Source organism: Bos mutus, chromosome 13 (genome assembly GCF_027580195.1).
Source record: "Bos mutus isolate GX-2022 chromosome 13, NWIPB_WYAK_1.1, whole genome shotgun sequence".
In the NCBI taxonomy this organism is placed as follows: Eukaryota; Metazoa; Chordata; class Mammalia; order Artiodactyla; family Bovidae; genus Bos; species Bos mutus.
In genome coordinates this window covers 12167556-12189059 of record NC_091629.1, presented here as the reverse complement: position 1 = coordinate 12189059, position 21504 = coordinate 12167556, and the positions used below count along the sequence as shown (strand labels likewise).

Genomic DNA, 21504 nt, shown 5'->3' with positions numbered 1-21504 from the left:
TCCAGCGGATGTTGGCAATTTGATCTCTGGTTCCTCTGCCTTTTCTAAAACCAGCTTGAACATCAGGAAGTTTACGGTTCACATATTGCTGAAGCCTGGCTTGGAGAATTTTGAGCATTACTTTACTAGCATGTGAGATGAGTGCAATTGTGCGGCAGTTTGAGCATTCTTTGGCATTGCCTTTCTTTGGGATTGGAATGAAAACTGACCTTTTCCAGTCCTGTGTCCACTGCTGAGTTTTCCAAATTTGCTGGCATATTGAGTGCAGCACTTTCACAGCATCATCTTTCAGGATTTGGAATAGCTGAACTAGAATTCCATCACCTCCACTAGCTTTGTTCGTAGTGATGTTTTCTAAGGCCCACTTGACTTCACATTCCAGGATGTCTGGCTCTAGGTGAGTGATCACACCATCGTGATTATCTGGGTCATGAAGATCTTTTTTGTACAGTTCTTCTGTGTATTCTTGCCATCTCTTCTTAATATCTTCTGCTTCTGTTAGGTCCATACCATTTCTGTCCTTTATCGAGCCCATCTTTGCATGAAATGTTCCCTTGGTATCTCTGATTTTCTTGAAGAGATCTCTAGTCTTTCCCATTCTGTTGTTTTCCTCTATTTCTTTGCATTGATTGCTGAAGAAGGCTTTCTTATCTGCATTCAGATGTTTATATCTTTCCTTTTCTCCTTTGCTTTTCGCTTCTCTTCTTTTCACAGCTATTTGTAAGGCCTCCCCAGACAGCCATTTTGCTTTTTTGCATTTCTTTTCCATGGAGATGGTCTTGATCCCTGTCTCCTGTACAATGTCACGAACCTCATTCCATAGTTCATCAGGTACTCTGTCTATCAGATCTAGGCCCTTAAATCTATTTCTCACTTCCACTGTATAATCATGATGCTGCTGCTGCTGCTACTACTACTAAAGTTGCTTCAGTCGTGTCCGACTCTGTGCGACCCCAGAGATGGCAGCCCACCAGGCTCCCCTGTCCCTGGGATTCTCCAGGCAAGAACACTGGAGTGGGTTGCCATTTCCTTCTCCAATGCATGAAAGTGAAAAGTGAAAGTGAAGTCGTTCAGTCATGTCTGACTCTTAGCGACCCCATGGACTGCAGCCTACCAGGCTCCTGCGTCCATGGGATTTTCCAGGCAAGAGTACTGGAGTGGGGTGCCATTGCCTTCTCTGGTATAATCATAAGAGATTTGATTTAGGTCATACCTGAATGGTCTAGTGGTTTTCCCTACTTTCTTCACATTAGGTCTGAATTTGGCAATAAGGAGTTCATGGGCTGAGCCACAGTCAGCTCCTGGTCTTGTTTTTGCTGACTGTATACAGTTTCTCCATCTTTGGCTGCAAAGAATATAATCATTCTGAAATCGGTCTTGACCATCTGGTGATGTTCATGTATAGAGTCTTCTCTTGTGTTGTTGGAAGAGGGTGTTTGTTATGACCAGTGCATTTTCTTGGCAAAACTCTATTAGTCTTTGCCCTGCTTCATTCCGTATACCAAGGCCAAATTTGCCTGTCACTCCAGGTGTTTCTTGACTTCCTACTTTTGCATTCCAGTCCCCTATAATGAAAAGGACATCTTTTTTGGGTGTTAGCTCTAAAAGGTCTTGTAGGTCTTCAAAGAACCGTTCAATTTCAGCTTCTTCAGCGTTACTGGTTGGGGCATAGACTTGGATTACTGTGACATTGAATGGTTTGCCTTGGAAACGAACAGAGATCATTCTGTCGTTCTTGAGATTGCATCCAAGTACTGCATTTCGGACTCTTTTGTTGACCATTATGGCTACTCCATTTCTTCTGAGGGATTCCTGCCCACAGTAGTAGATATAATGGTCATCTGAGTTAAATTCACCCATTCCAGTCCATTTTAGTTCACTGATTCCTAGAACGTTGACATTCACTCTTGCCATCTCTTGTTTGACCACTTCCAATTTGCCTTGATTCATGGACCTGACATTCCAGGTTCCTATGCAATATTGCTCTTTACAGCATCAGACCTTGCTTCTATCACCAGTCACATCCACAGCTGGGTATTCTTTTTGCTTTGGCTTCATCCCTTCATTCTTTCTGGAGTTACTTCTCCACTGATGTCCAGTAGCATATTGGGCACCTACTGATCTGGGGAGTTCCTCTTTCAGTATCCTATCAATTTGCCTTTTCATACTGTTCATGGGGTTCTCAAGGCAAGAATACTGAAGTGGTTTGCCATTCCCTTCTCCAGTGGACCACATTCTGTCAGATCTCTCCACCATGACCCGCACATCTTGGGTTGCCCCATGGGCATGGTTTAGTTTAAGGGTTGGCAACATTTTGGAAGTTATTTCGCACATGCCTCTTGGCAGTGAGATGTTGACCCCTGAGTATTTAACCAATTACGCCTTTTGAGAAGAGGCTCTGATTTTAGGACATGGGTGTCTGTCTACTCACTACCTGCTTTTCAGAGCCCTCATCATTGTCCCTTCATAATCTCCTGGGAGTAGAATGAAACTACCCGGGGAAACGTCCATCTCTTTCTATCGTGTGCCCCCCACTGCTCTCTTTCTTGATAAATTCCAGCACAAGTGCCTGCAGAGCATGCTTGCTGCTGTACTCTAAGCCCTCCATAAGTGGCAGTGGTCATAGCATCATCAAGTTCTGCAGCCATGACCAGTAACAACTATGTCATCTTGAGGAAGTGTAGTCTTAGGGTGTGAATATGGCACTGTTGATGGCATTTTCAAAGCAGTCACCTTGAGAACTGGTGTTTAAACCACACACTGCAGCACATACCCACACAGGCACACACACATACTGTTGCTGTTAACCAAAGGCTCCTCAGAAGTGTTTATATCATCACATCAAGCACCAGCCTCACAAAGTGACTTCTTCAAAGGCACTGTTTGGTTGGATCTGTGGGCGCTGAGTGTCTGTGAAAGTCAGCTTCCTTCCTCTATGGTCCCGCTTTCTGCTCTAACATCAGAAAGTGTTTCTTGCCAGTTGCTTACTCTTCTCAAATGTGATCGACTGCATTTTGCTCCGAGTGAGGTCAGTGAAACTCCTGAAGCTCCCTACCTCCTGTTTCTGGAAACTTGGAGCTCCCGTGATTTGTATTTTTAAAAACATTAGTCAGCCTCTAAATTCATTTAACATCTATTCAATCTTTATAACACTGATTCCTTTTGAAATCCATTCTACAATGCTTGCGCCATTGCCAATTATGAAGGAAATTTTAAAGTGCTAGGTTAGTACCTATAAGGGTAGACACTCAGGCATTGGCTTCTGAATGGATGGAATTCTAGGATGCAGCTCTTAACCAGTCACTCCCGCTGGAACTTACTGTCATGCTGGTGCATCTTTTTCTACTTTCTTTAAATTGTCTTAGAACTTTCAAAGCAGTGTGGTACCTCAGTGACCAATGAAAACATATTATTCCGATAAGTGAGACTGTTCAAATGCAGTGTGAGATACAATTCAGATACGAACTTCTCGATGACATCTCTGAGTTCAGATTTTTTTACTTTTACAGAAGACACAGTTTGAAAGGTTTCCTCTGGGGTGGTTACTGTAACGAACGTGCAAGATTTGACATATCAGCAGTATTACATAAAATGCATTGGGGACCAAAATATACGTCTATTAACATGCTCCAGGGGCTGTCACAGCACTAAATATTTCCTTTCACTTCACTGCTACAAAATGGCTATTTTTGTAGTATGTTCTCTATCCAGAAAAAGCTCATTTCTCACTTCTTCACCATCTATGTTTTTCCTCTTGTAAAAAGTCCTTTTACTTTTACTTTTGGCTGCGCTGGGTCTTCATTGCTGCACACGGGCTTTCTCTAGTTGCGGTGCACCAGCTTCTAACTGTTGTGGCTTCTCTCGTTGCGGAGCTCTAGGCATGCAGGCTTCAGCAGTTGTGGTGCACAGGCTTATTTGCCCCATGGTATCTTCCCAGACCAGGCACTGAACTCTTGTCACAGGTGGATTCTTAACCAGTGGCCCACCAGGAAAGCGCAAAAAGTATTTCAAATATAATGAAAGGGTCTTAGTACTAACCTTAAAACAGAGTGTTGTGAGTCAATTATTCTTCAAAAACAAAGACACTTATAGAAAAAGGGATCAGATATGAGGCTACCAGAGGTGGGGGAACTGGATGAAGGCAGTCAAAAAAGTACAGACTTCCAGTTACAAGATAAATACTAGGTCTGTAATGTATAATATGATTAATATAATTACCACTACTGTATGTTATATTTATGAAACTTGTTAGGGAGTAAATCCTAAGAGTTCTCATCACAAGGAAAAATTTTTTCTTTTGTAACTGTATGAATGATGGATGTTCACTAAACTGTGATAATCATTTCTTGATGTATGTGAGTCAAATCATTATGCTGTACACCTTGAACTTGTACAGTGCCGTATGTCAATTACATCTCAGTAAAACTGGAAGAAAACAATCTTTAAATAAATAGAGGTGAAGGGTCTTCGTGACTGAGAATCACCATTGCTGATACAGTTTGCTTGGTGGAAGGTCAGGAGACCTAGGTCATAGCTGGTCACAAACGGGCTAATTCAGGGATCTCTGAACCTCAGTTTCTCCATCTGCATTTCATTCATTCATTCCTTGTGCATGCATTCACTCTGTTTCTATTGAAGTATGGTTGACGTACAATATTGGATTAGTTTCAGGTGTGTGGCACAGTGCTGTGATATTTTTATGAGTTAGGTGCCACACAAGGTTTACAATATTATTGACTATACTCCCCGTGCTGTGTATTTACTCGATGTACTTCCATACAGGAGGTAAGCTGGCCTAGACTACTTTTAGGATTTACCACTAGTCAGAATTTTTTTCTTACTTTGGTGGAGACTGTCATTTCTTCTTTTCTTGCTTTTTATTGCTTTTACCTTCTAATGTGCTTCTGAACCAGCAGTCTGGTCTGGACAAGTCCTTAGGCTTGTTCAAATCCTGCTATCAATAGACAGGACAGGCTTTCAGGGAGGGCAGCTCCTACGGAGTACACTGGATGGGCTTTCTGACAGCGTTGGTTACTCTGTGGCTCTTCTTCTTCTCTTTTCTTTCATTGTCCTTTTTTGTGTTTAAGTAAAATATATCCGGAGGTGCAGCTGTATTCTGGAAGGTTAAAATTACAGAGAAGGCAATGGCACCCCACTCCAGTACTCTTGCCTGGAAAATCCCAAGGACAAAGGAGCCTGGTAGGCTGCAGTCCATGGGGTCGCTAAGAGTCAGACATGACTGAACGACTTCACTTTCACTTTTCACTTTCATGCACTCGAGAAGGAAATGGCAACCCACTCCAGTGTTCTTGCCTGGAGAATCCCAGGGACGGGGGCAGCCTAGTGGGCTGCCGTCTATGGGGTTGCACAGAGTCGGACACGACTGCAGCGACTGAGCAGCAGCAAGGCCAACCTCTGAAGGAGCAGCACAGTGCTAGATGTTGAAAGAAATTCCTCCTGATTTCCTGATGAGGCAGCCTCACCAGCAGTGCCCGTGTGGCAGGTGGTTCAGAACATGAACTCCGGAGCTGACTACTTTGCCCCCAGCCTGCTTTATGACCTTAGGCAAGTTACCTAACCTCTCTGTACCTGCTTCTCTGTCCATACAATTTGATGGTAGTGTCTCCTCCATCCCGTGTTGTATGGGCTTCCCAGGTGGCGCTAGTGGTAGAGAATCTGCCTGCCATGCAGGAAGACTTAAAGAGACTCCTGGGTCAGGAAGATCCCTGGAGAAGGGCATGGCCACCCACTCCAGTATTCTTGCTTGGAGAATTCTGTGGACAGAGGAGCCTGGCAGGCAACAGTCTCCATAGGGTCACAAAGAGTTGGATGCGACTTAAACGAGCTAGCAGCAGCACCACCCTCCTTCATCTGGTGGTGTGCTAATTAGTGGAACTGCTATTTATAACCTGCTCAGGACAGTGTCTGGTGAATAACAAGCACTATGTAAATGACTGAATAAGGTCTTTCAGTACTTCTCTTCACATACTCAGTTGCATGTCCCAGTGTTGAAATCATTAGCTTTTTCAATCCACTAGGGGGCCTGGTTTCTGGCAGAGTGGGGCACAGATGCAGAAAAATTTGAAGATTCAAACTGTAAGAAGTTAGCTTTCTTCCAGGCTCCAGCACGCTGCCGTAGTTTTTATCTGCTGCCCAGACCCCACCCTGATTTTCACTGTGAGCTAAGAAAGCACAGCAGCGTCTTTCAGACCAGTGGAAATTTATATTAAGCAGAGCAAACCTTTATGTTCCTTTTGTTTTTCTCTTTTTTATAGTTAGGAAAATAACTTAAGTGTTTTGGTGTAAATACCCTTTTCTTCTTTAGATTTCTGTCAGGTCAGGACAAACTCGGGTCTTATAAATGATGATCATTGACTGATTAGCTAAGCAATGCTGGAGCATTCAAAAAGGAAAAAAATGGTCAAGAACCTTCTTGAATACCTTATTTCTCCTGCGTTGACTGATTTTTTTTTTTAACTGACCTAAATTCATTGGAAGTTTTGGAATCATGTAGCTTCTTCAGCTTTAATTAAAATGGAGTCAGTGTCAGTAAAATTTTAAAAATTTTAGGGGAGGGAACAAGTTCCAATGTAGATAATCAAGAAATGCCTATGAAAATAGCATTAAGAATATCTTTTATGTTTTTGAAATGTAGGGTTTAAATTTGTTTTTTATTTCAAAGTGACTGAACTGACAAATTGACCAAGTAACCCAAAAATCCTTTCTTAACTTTTGTTATCCGGGAGACTGTTAGTAACTTGAGCTGAATCTAGAAGTTATGCCTTAAAACTCGAATCATTGTTGAAAAAGCTACCTAGTATGTCAAGTTTCAGTGTAGGATGAGGGGGTGACTGCTTGACTTTTTTGGATCTTCGTTGGAATACATCTTTCTATCCTCCCACGAAGGACAGTGGTGTTGGCCACAAACAGAGAGAAACTGAGAAAACAGGCCCCATGAAAGCCAAAAGTTAAAAGTAAAAAAATTAAGGGTTTGATGCCCAAAGAGAAGTTAGACACTCCATCAGCATTTCCCAAATTACTGACTGGAGACACAACCCCCGCACCGCTTGTAAGAATTGACATTCTGACTCGGTAGGTCGGGGTGGACCTGAGACGCCGCGTGTCACGGGCAGTGCTGATGGAGCCCATGTAAATGGCAGTGCGGGCCCCACCCCCTGGAGCAGGAGAAACATTTCGAGTCTGCTTGCTGGTTCTTTTTGTTCTCTGTGGAGGAGAAGCCGATGGAAATGTGAAAAGCACAGTCAAGTTTTACGTGTAAACAGCTGGAACTGTGAGATTCACAGCAAGTAGCAGCAGGGCCTGTGTCTTCAGGAGCTGCACACACTCTCAGGAACACCAGGAGGGGCTCCTGTGGCTCAGGGAGCACCGCTCCAGCTCCGCTCTGCAGACGGGGCATCGCTGTCTGCCCCCAGGTTCCGGCAGCCGCACGGCCCACTTGCTGGCACGCGTTTCCTGCAGCAGGTGATCTCCAGTTTCTGGAAATCCCGTTGCTCTTTTGTGTTTGGATACGGTCTGTCTCCCCACCTCTCCCCAACATCTGTGGACTGGACATTCTCATTCTGGCCTCCACGGCTCTCACTTTTCCTTTCCCCTTTTCTGTCTCCAAGCATCTCTGCTCAATTTGGGGTTAATTCCTCAGCTGTGTCTCCCACTCCTCATTCTCTCATCAGCTGTTTTAATCCGTGGTCTCCCCTATCCAGTGATTTTTTTGTTTCAAAGATTGTATTTTTTCTTGTAGAAGTTCCATATTAAAAAATCCACCTATGCACTCTTGATCATTTTTCATTATATACTCATTACTGAAATTGTATCCTTTTATTTCTTCAAATGCTTTTATACATAACTCTTCCAGTTCTATTTCCGGTAGTCCTAACCTCTGCCATTCCTGGGGTCCTGAGTTTGCTGTCTCTTGTGTCTGCTGACTCTCAGGAGTGACTGACTGGAGTAGAAGGCCCTGCAGAGTGTGAGGTCAGGATACTGATGAGAGAGGGACTCCGGTCCAGGGAGAGGAAGGGAGGAGGATTGGGCGGAGGAGGAGGGCAGGCTGCCAGGCAGGCCCTACAGGCCACAGCCAGCCGGTGGGGCCCTTCAGGGTCCCCCGTGTAGCACTGCCGTGCTGGGCCCAAGGAACAGGAAGGCGGACCCAGGAGGAGCTGCCAACTGAAGCCCGCTGACCACACTCCACAGCCGGACAGCACGGCTTCCCAGAGTGCATCACACCATGACGCTTGGGACAGCCCTTCTCCATTTCAGTTGTAGTCACTGAGTAAACACCAACTTCTCTTACGGTAAGGTGTTTGTTTTTAGTTGTTTTGGTTTTTTGGACACACCGACCAGCTTGTATCTTAGCTCCGCAACCTGAGCCCTCAGCAGTGAAAGCTCAGAGTTCTAACTGTTGGCCCACCAGGGAATTCCCTGATAAGGTGTTTGCTTGTTTGTTTTTCACAAGGTCACCTCGTCTCTCATGATGATGCTGTGTATGGGTCTTTACGGTCGTATAATAAACTGAGCTCGGAGCACCAGTGTCGGCATGTAGATATATTCTGCAGTATATCAGTACTAAGAATGTTTGTAAATACTGCAGAGAAATGTTTATTCCTTTTAAGCCTGATTTTTATTAAGTTTAAAAACAGTAAAATTTTGTACTTACATTAGATTAAATGGAGTCATCCTTACATTCTTTTATGACTCTTGAAACCAAAATATAGTAACTAACACAGACCATTCTCCCAAAATATCAACTCAAGAAATGTTTGGATTATTTATTTGTCTGGTTCTTCTGAAACAAACCAATCCTTAGTTTCAGGCTGGTTTTTTCTTTCTTCCCTCCCTCCCTTTCTTTCTTTCTGTCTCTCTCCTTCCCTCCCTCCTTGCCTCCCCCCTCCCCTGCCCCGGCCTCATGTAAAGAACATTGTTGAAGTGATCTATAAACACAGGCAGAAGCACAATAAGAATTACAGATAATTTAACCTTTCAAAAACATTAACTGAAGCAAGACTTTACATTGAAGTATTAATTTGATGCTATATTAAATTGTCACTTCAAGCCCCTTAAAAAAAAAAAAGAGTGAAACATGATAATAACAGCAATTTTCAAGAGCTGGAGCCCAGGTTCACACTCTCATGCAGAGATATAAATATTTATCCATTCCAGTACATCACTTAGAATCCTCTCTGCTGAAACCTTCAGTCAGCTGTGAATCTTTTAATGGCATTTCATTTTGCATACGAAAAAGCAACAGACCGGGGGATTCATAAGACTTGTATTCTTGTTGACTACCCAAGAGCAAAGGAAACTGAGACCCTGTGGCTGTTGCGTTTTGTATGTTTTTAAAATTCCAATTTCACCATGTCAGTTTAGCATTATAGTTCTGACAAGCTGCTGTACAGGAAAAAAGTTCTAGGGGAGACTAATGAAGAGGTAAAATTTGCCTCTATTGATGACAACAAGGAGTCATATTAAAGAAGACTGTTTTAAGAGAAGACAGAAAACAGTAAAAACTGTATGGGTTACAGATGAACATTGCCAGCAAATACAAGTGTCTGAGAAGCACTCTAGAAAAAAAACCAAAGTCGCAGCATGAAAAATTACAGCCCGAGGTGACATGAGGCATCCAGCTATGAAAATGCTAACGTGGAAAAGACTTAATAAAAACAGTATTTTTAAAATGCAAACGTAGGTAATGCAGCAAGTTTAACACTGAGAATATGGACACTGACTCCAAGAATACTTGGTGATGGTTTTAGTTCTGTACAGTAAGCATACGAAGAATTAATGATGATCAGGGTCAGTTTTTAAAAATTTGGGACTGTTCCGTACCTTATTTAGATAGAAGGTCAGTGTCCTGGCTGAACTGCAAACATCTATCAGTTCAGGTGCCAGACAAGACCTTCCCTGTTTGATAGGAGAGAATGTGCCCCAGGGACCGAGTGGTGGAAATAACTGGCCAGCTTTGGGCCACAGATAGGAAGGCCTCTGGGAAAGGGTGGGATCTGAGGAGCCACGGAAAGGAAGGCTCTGCAGGCTTGTGTGTACACGGCTGGTACTCCCCTAACAGGCGTCACCCTCTGTGTGTGCCCTCGATTCTGGTCCACGCTGGATGACCAGTGCTGCTGTGTGTGGCCCATCTGTGTCCGTTTCCTCCCTTGGGACCTCAGAGTGGCAGAGGACAGACGTCCGCACTCACCTGGCCTCTGGAGAAGAGTCTCCCGGGCAGCAGTAGGGCACGGCACCGGTCAGAAGTGGTTGAGATATTAAAGCGGCAGATAGGGAACACTGTCCCCTGCCAGTGAGGAGGGCTGCCTTGTAGCCACATCAGGACGCTGATGGAAAGTGAAAGAAATATCCTCCCCTTTCTATTATTTTTTGGTTTTGGCTGTGCTGTGAGGCTTGTGGGATCTTAGTTCCCCGACCAAGGATCCAAACCGGGCCCCGGCAGTGGGAGCACCAAGTCCTAACCACTGAACCAGCAGAGAATTCCTCTGCACCTTTTTAAAGAGTGACCCTCAGGATTAAGTCACTATTTCTCCATGCTTGTAGTCCCTATTTCTCCATTCTTCCAACAGGAATTGGAAACTAAGTGTGTAAAAGGGAGGAAGCAAAGATTCATTGTTAGATTGTCTTGTGATCGAATCAACAATGTTAAAAAATTAATAGATGCTGAGGCTGTTTTTAACTATTAAAATAAGGGGTGCTCATGCCCCCCACAAAAAAACCAATCATGAGACTGTAGTGCCCCAGTACACATTTTTAAAATAATTTTTGAAGCATTTATTTACAGGTTCTTTTGTTAATTTGTGAGTGATTAAGCTTTTGAAGGGGAAGTGCTCAGAGTTCTGATCCTAATAGCAACATAAGTGAGAATTATGATTTTTAGTGTCTTCTGTATTTACAAAAGTATTATCATACTTTATATTAAAAAATGCACACACATAAACATTATTCATTTTTGGAAAGTCTGTTCTGTGGAGATATGCGTTAAATTGGGAGTCCCTAGCCCGCATTTAAATAGAACCCACTTCTCAGGGAGCACCTGAGGAGCACGTCAGGTGAAGCCTGCCTCCCTCACCCTTTCCTTCCTGCCTGCCTCCCCCACCCCTCGCCCCAGGGTCTGGATTTCACCTGGCTCCTGCTTGAGTCATCGCAGTCCCCCCAGCGCCGTTTCCCTGATCTTCCTACCCTTCACAAAGCCCCTGTGCTCTAAGTACTGTTATTGCACCTCTTCTCCAAATGCAGAGACACAGAGAGGTTGAATAATTCCCAAAGGTCACACAGCTAGTGCTCATGGTGCTGGCCCAGGAAGGCTCAAGCAGTGGGATTGTGGCCCTGTGTTTACAGCATCCCTAGATGTGGGATAACCTCCAGGAATTTGTGGGGTGGGGGAGCCGTCTGAGACATGCCCACTGGTGTTAGGGTGTGTGCACAGCATTTAGTGGGTCAGCAGGTGAAGAACCCGAGGGGATTACTATCTGGGCCTCTCTGTGTCAACTCCCACATGCAGTGACCCTTATGCTCCAGTTTGGTGGTCTGCCGGCCCAGGTGCTCACAGACCCAGTGGGACGTTCCTCCTCTGAAATGAAACAGGGTCTTCTTTTCCCAGTGCTCCCACCCAGAAACTCAATTCATGGGGGAGGTTTTCGCTCCTGCAGTTTGATGCGGGAGTGCTTTCTAAACCTTTGGGACCAACTGCTGCTTGTCAATACTGGAATCTAACATGATAGGCTTTTGGGGGTTGTGATTTTGTACATGATTACAAACTCAGGAGTTTTAAGTTTTTTAAATCTCTGTGTTGCAATGTGTTCAACAAAGCCTCATAGGTGAGCCTTGCTTTTGAGTATTAAGAACATGTAGAAACTTTCTGATAAGGTGAATCATATTTGATCTGTGTTTTCAGTTCAGTCACTCAGTCGTGTCCGACTCTTTGCGACCCCATGAATCGCAGCACGCCAGGCCTGCCTGTCCATCACAAACTCCCGCAGTTCACTCAGACTCATGTCCATCGAGTCAGTGATGCCATCCAGCCATCTCATCCTCTGTCGTCCCCTTCTCCTCTTGCCCCCAATCCCTCTCAGCATCAGAGTCTTTTCCAATGAGTCAACTCTTCGCATGAGGTGGCCAAAGTACTGGAGTTTCAGCTTTAGCATCATTCCTTCCAAAGAAATCCCAGGGCTGATCTTCAGAATGGACTGGTTGGATCTCCTTGCAGTCCAAGGGACTCTCAAGAGTCTTCTCCAACACCACAGTTCAAAAGCATCAATTCTTCAGTGCTCAGCCTTCTTCACAGTCCAACTCTCACATCCATACATGACCACAGGAAAAACCATAGCCTTGACTAGATGAACCTTTGTTGGCAAAGTAATGTCTCTGCTTTTGAATATGCTATCTAGGTTGGTCATAACTTTCCTTCCAAGGAGTAAGCGTCTTTTAATTTCATGGCTGCAGTCACCATCTGCAGTGATTTTGGAGCCCCAAAAAATAAAGTCTGACACTGTTTCCACTGTTTCCCCATCTATTTCCCATAAAGTGATGGGACTGGATGCCATGATCTTCGTTTTCTGAATGTTGAGCTTTAAGCCAACTTTTTCACTTTCCACTTGCACTTTCATCAAGAGTCTTTTGAGTTCCTCTTCACTTTCTGCCATAAGGGTGGTGTCATCTGCATATCTGAGGTGATTGATATTTCTCCCGGCAATCTTGATTCCAGCTTGTGTTTCTTCCAGTCCAGCATTTCTCATGATGTACTCTGCATATAAATATGTATTATTTTATTTAATCTTAAAGATAGAGGACTTGCAGAATATAATATGTACATGTGTTTCTCCCTGGGGTGGGGGTAGGGGGGAAGCGCATCAGTGATTTCCTGTGTAGTAGTCAGGTGTCTTTCACATATTCGTCAGTATGGATAGTGGTATCCACACTGATCCGGGCATTCCATGGCTCTGTACAGAGATTTGGATCAAAGGGACGTGTTCTGCCAGCGGGACTTTTAAAAGATAGGCCGTGATGAGACTAAACTGAACAAAATAGCACAAGGGGTGGGGTCCAGGGGGAGGGAGCTGAATGGCCAAACTGAAACCTGTGTGCCCCCCAGGGCAGGGGGCATGTCGCGTGGGCCCTCAGATCACCTCTGCAGAGGCTCCCTCTGGGCAGACTTCAGAGCACATCTGTGAGTCAGTTTGGAGCACAGAGCATATGGGCTGACACTGAGATTCCTTACCGGAGTTCTGAATGTCAGGAGTAACCGTGATCACTGTCCTCTTCGGCAGGAGAGAGAGCAGCACAGAACACCGGCCTTGTTGGGGTGTGCTGACACCCTGCCACCTGTAACCCTCACCCTAACCTTCTTGGTAGGAGTTACGGTGCTTGTTTTCTAGAAAATGACATTGAAACACAGGATGGTTTAGTAAGCTGCCCAAGGCCTCACAGCTGGTAAATGGAGGCAACGGGACGCCCCTGCATATCATCTCTCTGGCTCCAGAACCTACATCCTTCCTGCCGAACTTAAGCAGCTAGACTCCCCCAGCCTCCATGCGGCCAAGGCCCAGCCAGCCGGCCCTCTTCAGAGGCACCAACCAATCCTTTTGTTTCTTTACATCAGATGTGAGAAATCTTCTTTTCAGCCAAGAGCTCTTTACCACCTGTTTTGTATTAGCAAAACTCAAGTTTATTGTTTTTTGAAAGGCGAGAAATAGAAAAGTTTCCTCTGATCTGACTTCAGATTAAGAACAAGTTGGGGGTGAAACTCTACTCAGAAAAAGCCATCGTATTGAAATATGTAGCTCAGTTATGTAAGATTTTTTTTTTTTTAAGGGCAGAAGCATCTTTAAAATCTTCCAAACTTTGGGTGGCAAAAATCAAACTCCTACACTGATGCTGTACTTCTTTTCTTTAATGATGAAAATTAAAGGCTTTAAAAAAAAAAGTCTTACGATGGCTTATTATTATCAGAGTTGATTATTGCAGTGTCTACCTCTAAAGTGTGTGACAGGGCATCCTGATTACTTTCTTTTATAAAAGTGCATTGTACAACTGAAAATTTTGAGGATTGTTTTTTTTTTTTAAATGAAGGAGTTACCTTAAATGTCACCATTACCATGATGACTATTCTTCCAGCCATCTGTGGTAAACAGGTACAGTAAGTACAATTTTTACAACAGTAGGTACAATTCATGCTAAGTTATCCTAGCGATATCACATACATCAAAGGCATAAAAGAACCTTTTTAGAATTTTCTTTCCCCCTCGTTTTAAAGAAAGGAAAACCTAACTTTGGAAAGTACAGTGGGACCCAGTTTGTAAGGATGGTCTTTTGAAAAGTGTCTCCATCTGGTGGCCGTTTAGGGTATGGTCATTGAAGAGTGATGGACATACGTTGTGTTTTTGCAACTCTCTTGGAAATGGTGTCAGTGCTGGGATTGACTTGTCCAGTGATGAATCCAGTGTGGGGCCAGAGAGTGTCCATCTGTCTGCAGAGCTTCACACCACTGCTCTGGTGGGCAATTTTTTATTTCTTTCACTGACATGAATTTTTTATTTAATGTCACTTGTAAATCTACAAAGTAAGCATTTTAACATATCCAAAAAAGTATTAATTTTTTCATATTTTTTAAATTTTATTGAAGTAAAGTTGATTTACAATGCATTAACTTTTTATGTATAGCAAAGTGATTCACTGATACATATATATATATTATGTGTGTGTGTGTGTGTGTGTGTGTATATATATGTAAAATCTTGAAACCAAGCCTCCTGTGTCTCCTGATTGGCAGGTGGATTCTTTCCCACTGGGCCACCAGGAAAGCCCATATATATGTATTTTTTCACATTCTTTTCCATTATAGTTTGTCACAGAATATCAAATATAGTTCCCTGTGCTATACAGCAGGACCTTGTGGTTTATCCATCTTCTGTGTAATAGTTTGCATTTAGTAATCCCAAACCACCGTTCTTTGCTTCCTCCATCCGTCCCCCGCTCAGCAGCCTCAGGTCTGCTGTTTTGTAGATGACGTGTATTATATTTCACATCCACATAGAAGCAGTATCATATGGAATTTGTCTTTCTCCTTCTGACTTACTTTGCTTACTTAGTCTGATAATCTCGAGGTCCATCTATTTGCTGCGAGTGGCATTATTTCATTCTTTTTCATGACTGAGTAAATATTCCATTGCCATCTTCGTGCCACATCATCTTCGTCCGTTTGAGACACATGTGGGTGGCGTCCATGCCTTGGCTGCTGTGAGCACAGGGGTGCGTGTACCTTGATGAATTATATAGTTTTGTCTTTGTCTGGATATACACACAATATGTAGTGGGACTGCTGGGTCACGTGCTGATTCTAGTTTTAGTTTCCTGAGGAACTTCCACACTGTTTCCCACAGTAACTTCACCAACTTACATTCCCACCAACAGTGCAGGCGGCTTCCCACAGCCTCTCTACCATTTGTTATTTGTAGATTTTTTAATGTGATGGCCACTCTGACCAACATGAGGTGGCACCTCAGTGTAGTTTTTTGATTTGCATTTCTCTAATAATTGTTTAGTAGCAAAAATGGCAGTGAATCTAACTAGGCTGATGTCAGATTAGTACTGTACTGAAAAACAATTTAAAAAAAACTGTGAAAGTCAGTTATATTCCAGTTGATCTTCACTTATCAAAGACCCGTTTGCAGAGCTGAACCTGGATGTATTATTTCCCAGGTCAGAGTTCTAAATTTGTCCTTCTATTTTTCCATATTATTTAAAGTACTTAGTAGTGTGTCTTAAAAATAATATTGCATCTTTAATAAGAATGGCTACAGGTAAAATGTTGTAAGTTACACAGAGAAACCAGTGTTGATACTACATAAAAGTTAGAAATCTAAGTAGAAAACTCTCTCTACTTCAAGAGAAGTTTTAAGTAGATTAAGTAGTACTTAATCATTTAAGTAGTGGAAATGATTTGTTGTTCAGTCGCTCAGTCATGTCCGATGCATTGAGACCCCATGGACTGCAACGCACCAGGCTTCCCTGTCCTTCACCATCTCCTGAAGCTTGCTCAAACCTCACGTCCATGGAGTCGGTGATGCCATCCAACTAACTCATCCTCTGTTATCCCCGTCTACTCTGCCTTCAGTCTTTCCCAGCATCAGAGTCTTACATTAAAATGTTTTCCCAAAATAAGTGCAGTTATGTTAACAATAAAGTGAGATCAAGGATTTTCATGATAAGGCCTTGAGAGGTTGAAATAACATGTCTAAGAAAGGAAAGAAGAAATGTTCAAAAGTTTACATCACATTTATTATGCAGCGTTGTGAGTAAAAATTGCAAAAGTTTGTGCTCTTTACTGTTTTTCATTTTTTAAGGAAACACCCTTATGGCAGTTACGATTTATATTTAAACACACCTAGATTGGATGTTATGGGTTGTTTTTTAATGCTCTTTATACTTTAGGATGAAGGGCCTCTGGGGGGGAGTCAGTGGTAAAGAATCAGTGGGATTCTTAAGAATACATGGGATCAGTTCCTGGGTCGGGAAGATCCCCTGGAGGAGGAAATGGCAATCTACTCCAGTATTCTTGCCTGGATGAAATTTCATGGACAGAGGAGCCTGGTGGGCTACAGTCCATGGGGTTGCAGAGTCAGAAATGACTGGGCACACACATACATACAATAATTTGTGATTTAAGCATCTTTTCATGTACCTGGTGGCCATCTGTGTTTTCTTTGGAGAAATGTCTACTTATGTGTTCTGTTTTTTTCGATTGAGTTTATTTTGTTGAGTTGTATGTGCTATTTGTATATTTTAGAAATTAAGCCCTTGTCGATCGCATCGTTTGCAAATATTTTCTCCCATTCCATAGGTTGTGTTTTCATTTTGTTTATGGTTTCCTTGGCTGTGCAAAAAGCGTGTAAGTTGAATTAGCTCCCATTTGTTTTTATTTCTATTGCTCTGGGAGACTGTCTGGTGGCAATTTAAACATTAGAGTCCCAATAAGAAACAGAAAACAGAGCCTGACTCTCCCAGCTTCTAACACTGAGCTCTCTCCACAATTTCCTCTGTAATCTCAACTTTAACACTATCAAAGGCATTGATCATAGTGGCCAGGTGATGCTGCCTGAACCTCGTAAAGTCATCATCAAGGCTTCTAGGAAGGAAGATGGAGACCCCAGGTCATGATTTCACTTTAAAGGAGTTATAGAAAGGACTAGTCACTTGTCCTCTCGCCTCGTGCCATTATATACAAATTAGTTGGGAATGTTAAGAAAAACGTATCTCTGGAGATAGATTTTCTTATCTGTCTGCATGGTGCACTCAGACCTGGTCTTCAGGTGTATAAACATGGTCATTTTCTGTAAAGAAGACGTTAATGGTTGTATAAGCCATTATCACTTTGTAAAACACCATAGGCAGAGGAGTTATTTTTTATCTGAACAAACAGCTTTTGACTGGATCATTTCCTCCCCCTCTCTTTCTTTCTTTCCTATGCAGTATATAGTGGAATGTCATGGGATCACCCTTCTTCCCCAGTTCCTGGGCATGTACCGGCTTAATGTGGATGGAGTTGAAATATATGTGATTGTTACAAGAAATGTGTTCAGCCACCGTTTATCTGTATATAGGAAATACGACTTAAAGGTAAGATTTTTACTTTTTTGTTCATTAAGCTTGTTCATCCATGTTGTGTGTAACTGAGCAGGCTGTGCACTTAAGAGGCACCCAGAGCTCAAAGCACTGGGCAGCCAGCAGTGCACTTCGTGTTAAGTGAGGATCTGGTGGCTCAGACGGTAAAGCATCTACCTGTGATGCAGGAGACCTGGGTTTGATCCCTGGGTCGGGAAGATCCCCTGGAGAAGGAAATGGCAATCCACTCCAGTACTCTGGCCTGGAAAAATCCCCTGGCTGGAGGAACCTGGTAGGCTATAGTCGATGGGATTGCAAAGAATTGGACACAATTGAGCAACTTCATTTTCTTACTTTCTTATTGTACCTATGAGAGATACCACATCTAATTTATTGAGCTAGTATGTATGGAACACCAGCTATGTGCCAGGCCCTGCTTTTAAGTGCTGGGAACAGTATGATGAACAAAACAGACCAAATCTGCCCTCAACGAGCTGACATTCTGGTGGGCAAAGACAGATAAGTAAGTCACATGGTGTGCTAGGAACTGATGAATGCCATGAAGAGAAGAAAAGTCAGGAAGGATGGGGAAAGGATGCAGTTTGGAATCAGGAGGTGAGGGACAGGCTGTTTCAAAGATTTGGAGTGGGAGGTAGACCACTGGAAATTCTGACTGTGGAGTGAGGGGCGCTGACTTCTGAGGTCACTGATGTAGACAACATCCGGGTCAGAGGCTGGCGTACTACGACCTGCCTGCATGGCAAGTTCAACTTGGCCGTTTTTGTAAATAGCTTTATTGGAGTCCCACTATGCCTGTGGTTTCTCTATCATGTGTGGTTGCACTATAATAGCAGGGTTGAGTAGTTACCATAGAGACCATTTTGGACCGCAAAGCGCAAAACACTTACCCTCTGACCCTTTCCAGAAAACATCTGCCAACCTCTGGTCTTCATCAGTCAGTCTCAAATTTTTTGATCTCAGACTCCTTCACACTCTTAAAAGAGGACCCCCAAAAGCTGCATATGTAGGTTAATACTAATACTTACAATGTTAGAAATGAGAAACATTTTTTAACTTAGTTTTTTAAAATAGTAAAACTATTAATGTTAGCATATCTTTATGAAAAGTATCTTTCAAACCGAAACGTTTAGTGGGACAGGTGGCATTGTTTTACATCTTTGCAAATCTCTGTGATGTCTGCCTTGGTGAGAGAGCTGAAATGTCCTGTCTGCTTCTGCTATCATGTTACTTGAAGTGTATGAAAAAAATCAGACCTTACACAAATATGTAGTTGGAAAAAGGGAGGGGTTTTTAACTTTTTCAGAAATTTGTGGGTGTTTTTCTTGGATGGCACACCTAGACCTGACAAGTGGTAATTTCTCAAAGCTGAGTTACAGTGTGGAATCTGAAATCACATCAGTGAACTTTTTAAAACCCATCAGTCTGTTTGCACGCATTGATCTGAGGGCATCATGCTTTCGTCATTTTGAACAATGGGTTTACCGAGTTATGAGCTCTTCCAAATACTCACACGTTTCATTAAACAGTATCAAGAAGCCACATTAATATCACCACCTGCCTCATTAGAAACGCCTTTATATATTGAGAAGCTGTCAAGCACAGAGTGGTGGATACAAGTTTTTAAAAGTTTTCATTTTCACTTGAAAGCTTAAATTTTACCAGTGGGTTTCCTGTGAAATGACAGCACAAAGCTGAGCCAGCAGCTTCGTTCCTCTTTGAGCAAGTGCCTGTCAGATGCCCAGAATGGAATAAACAGGTTCCAGTTGTCCTTTCATGTAGAAATGATTTCTGGAAAAAAGTAACTAGTTCAGCTCATAACTCAAAACCATCACCAAGATGACTGTCCTTAAACTTACCTGCTTTATAAACAAAAGAGCTTTGGGCATACTCCCTATGCAGAATATTGAGAAGGTACGTCATCCAGCGTCAAGATTTAACAAAACAGATGCCATTGCTTCCTCAAGGATACTCATGTGTCGTATGACAAACTCAGTACTAATACCATTCGGTGCCACTGCTGGATCTGTGCTAACCTGCCAACCATTGTTTTTGCAGTATCCATGTAAATGTCAAGGCAGAGACTGTCTCCACATTATTATAAAGACACTTTTGACTTTGCAGCACCCCTGGGTGCTCAACTATGCTTTCCGAAATGTTGGTCTAAGGGAGGGGAGATGTTCCGGGCTTATCTCTTACCTCTGGAGTCTGCTCTTACCTCCAAGTCGCAGCTGTTTTGTTCCCTGGAAATCCCAGCAACCCTCAGGGCTCTTTGGAACCCTCTCTCTCACAAGGCCCTCTGAAGTGTCACTAGCTCGTCCCGTTGAGTACTAGGTCTGTCTGTTGGTCTGACTCCCACGTCAGGAGCCTCATGTCCCAGTCTTACTACGCGTTAGCTGGGTGCGAGATGCTGAACCTGTAGGAGCCACAGTTCCTTCATCTGTAGAACAGAGATGGGTTTACCTCCCTTGCTGGGTTGAGAGGATTAGTGTAATATGTTTGTGTCACGTCCAGCATAATGCATACAAGAAGAGGTAGATGAATTTTCGCTCTCTTCCGTTCTACTAGTACGTTTCTTAAAGACAACTGTTTTGGGTCCCACTTTATCCCCCTGAAGTGCTTCAAAGAGTGCCTCATTCAAGCAGACATCTAGTCAGCGTATCTTGATGTAAGTTACAGACTGGCTATTATGGTTTTAATTTAACCTTGGATGTCCTGGTTTCATCTCCCTTTTTAGCTTATAGAATAAACTCTGTTCTCACCAGTACTTGCCATCGTGAGTGGTGAGGGAACCTGGGCGCCTGGCATCATTTCATGGCTCAAACTCGTGGCTTTGACTGACTTCTCTAATTTTGTTTTTTTAATTCTGAATGAATTTAAATCTGGATGAGTTTTCCAGGCTAATGATCTGCATTTACATAGAGATGAAGCATCACTGAGAATCAGAAGCAGAGTAAATTATATTGTAAGGAGGGGGAAAAAAACACAAAGACTAAAAACTTGGTTAAAGATACAAAAATAATTTCCTCCCTTTGCCCATAGCATAGGAACTGCTCAAGTATTACAATGCAGTACCCAGGTATTATAAGTATTTAATACTCGAGTATTCACCCCTTCCTTCTTTTAAAATAAAGGAACATTCTTTATTAACAGTCATTGTGTAAAGGAAGATATTGTGGCCTGAAATCAAGACCCTATAAAGGAAGGAAAACAAACCATTGCAAGTGACAGCTGCTGGGCTTGGCTGGCCACAGGGCTCTCCTTCACGGACAACTCACAGGGTTCATCTTCACTTGCTGGGGCAGCTTTGTGCTTCTCCAACGTGTCCTTAAGAAGCTTCGAGCAGCATCCTGGGCTGGCCCAGCAGGGTCTTTTAGATCCACCAGACCTGGGAACACTGAGTGTGGGGATGATGATGAACTGGCACGGGGGAGCCCCTGGCTCAGGCCTGGCCCCTTTCCCCTGTAGGAGGAGTGTCTCCATCTGTGAACGACAGGTGACACACACCCTAACTAATGCCTGAGCTGCTTGAAGGCAAGATGGTCACAGAGTAAAAATGTTAAGAGTGGCCAATCTAGAAGCTACTTGAACATTTCCCAAGTCACATACACATTCTCTTAATGACTGGCTAATGCAAGTATTCCAGGCCAATAAATGTGTATTTAATAAACAGACAAGCAGCTTGTGCCACTGACCTCTGGTCATAGTTTGGGTGTCTGGTGCTGGGCTGTGATCCTTCCCCAGCCATTTACCTGGCAAACGTGGGTGCTGCTGCATGAGACACTGTGACGGCCACCAAGGAACACAGAGGAGGAATGCTCATTGTTGTTTAATATTACCAAAGTTAGGGACTTACTGGCCATTCAT

The 21504-nt window shown here is 43.2% G+C and overlaps 1 protein-coding gene across 1 annotated transcript in view; it reads left to right on the top strand.

The window, feature by feature from the left end:
- PIP4K2A (phosphatidylinositol-5-phosphate 4-kinase type 2 alpha) overlaps nt 1-21504 on the top strand; it is a 186261-nt gene that overhangs the window by 129870 nt on the left and 34887 nt on the right. The window contains exon 5 of the mRNA XM_005901642.3: nt 17488-17634. Within this exon, the coding sequence (XP_005901704.2) occupies nt 17488-17634 (147 nt within the window). The remainder of the gene's footprint in view (nt 1-17487; nt 17635-21504) is intronic.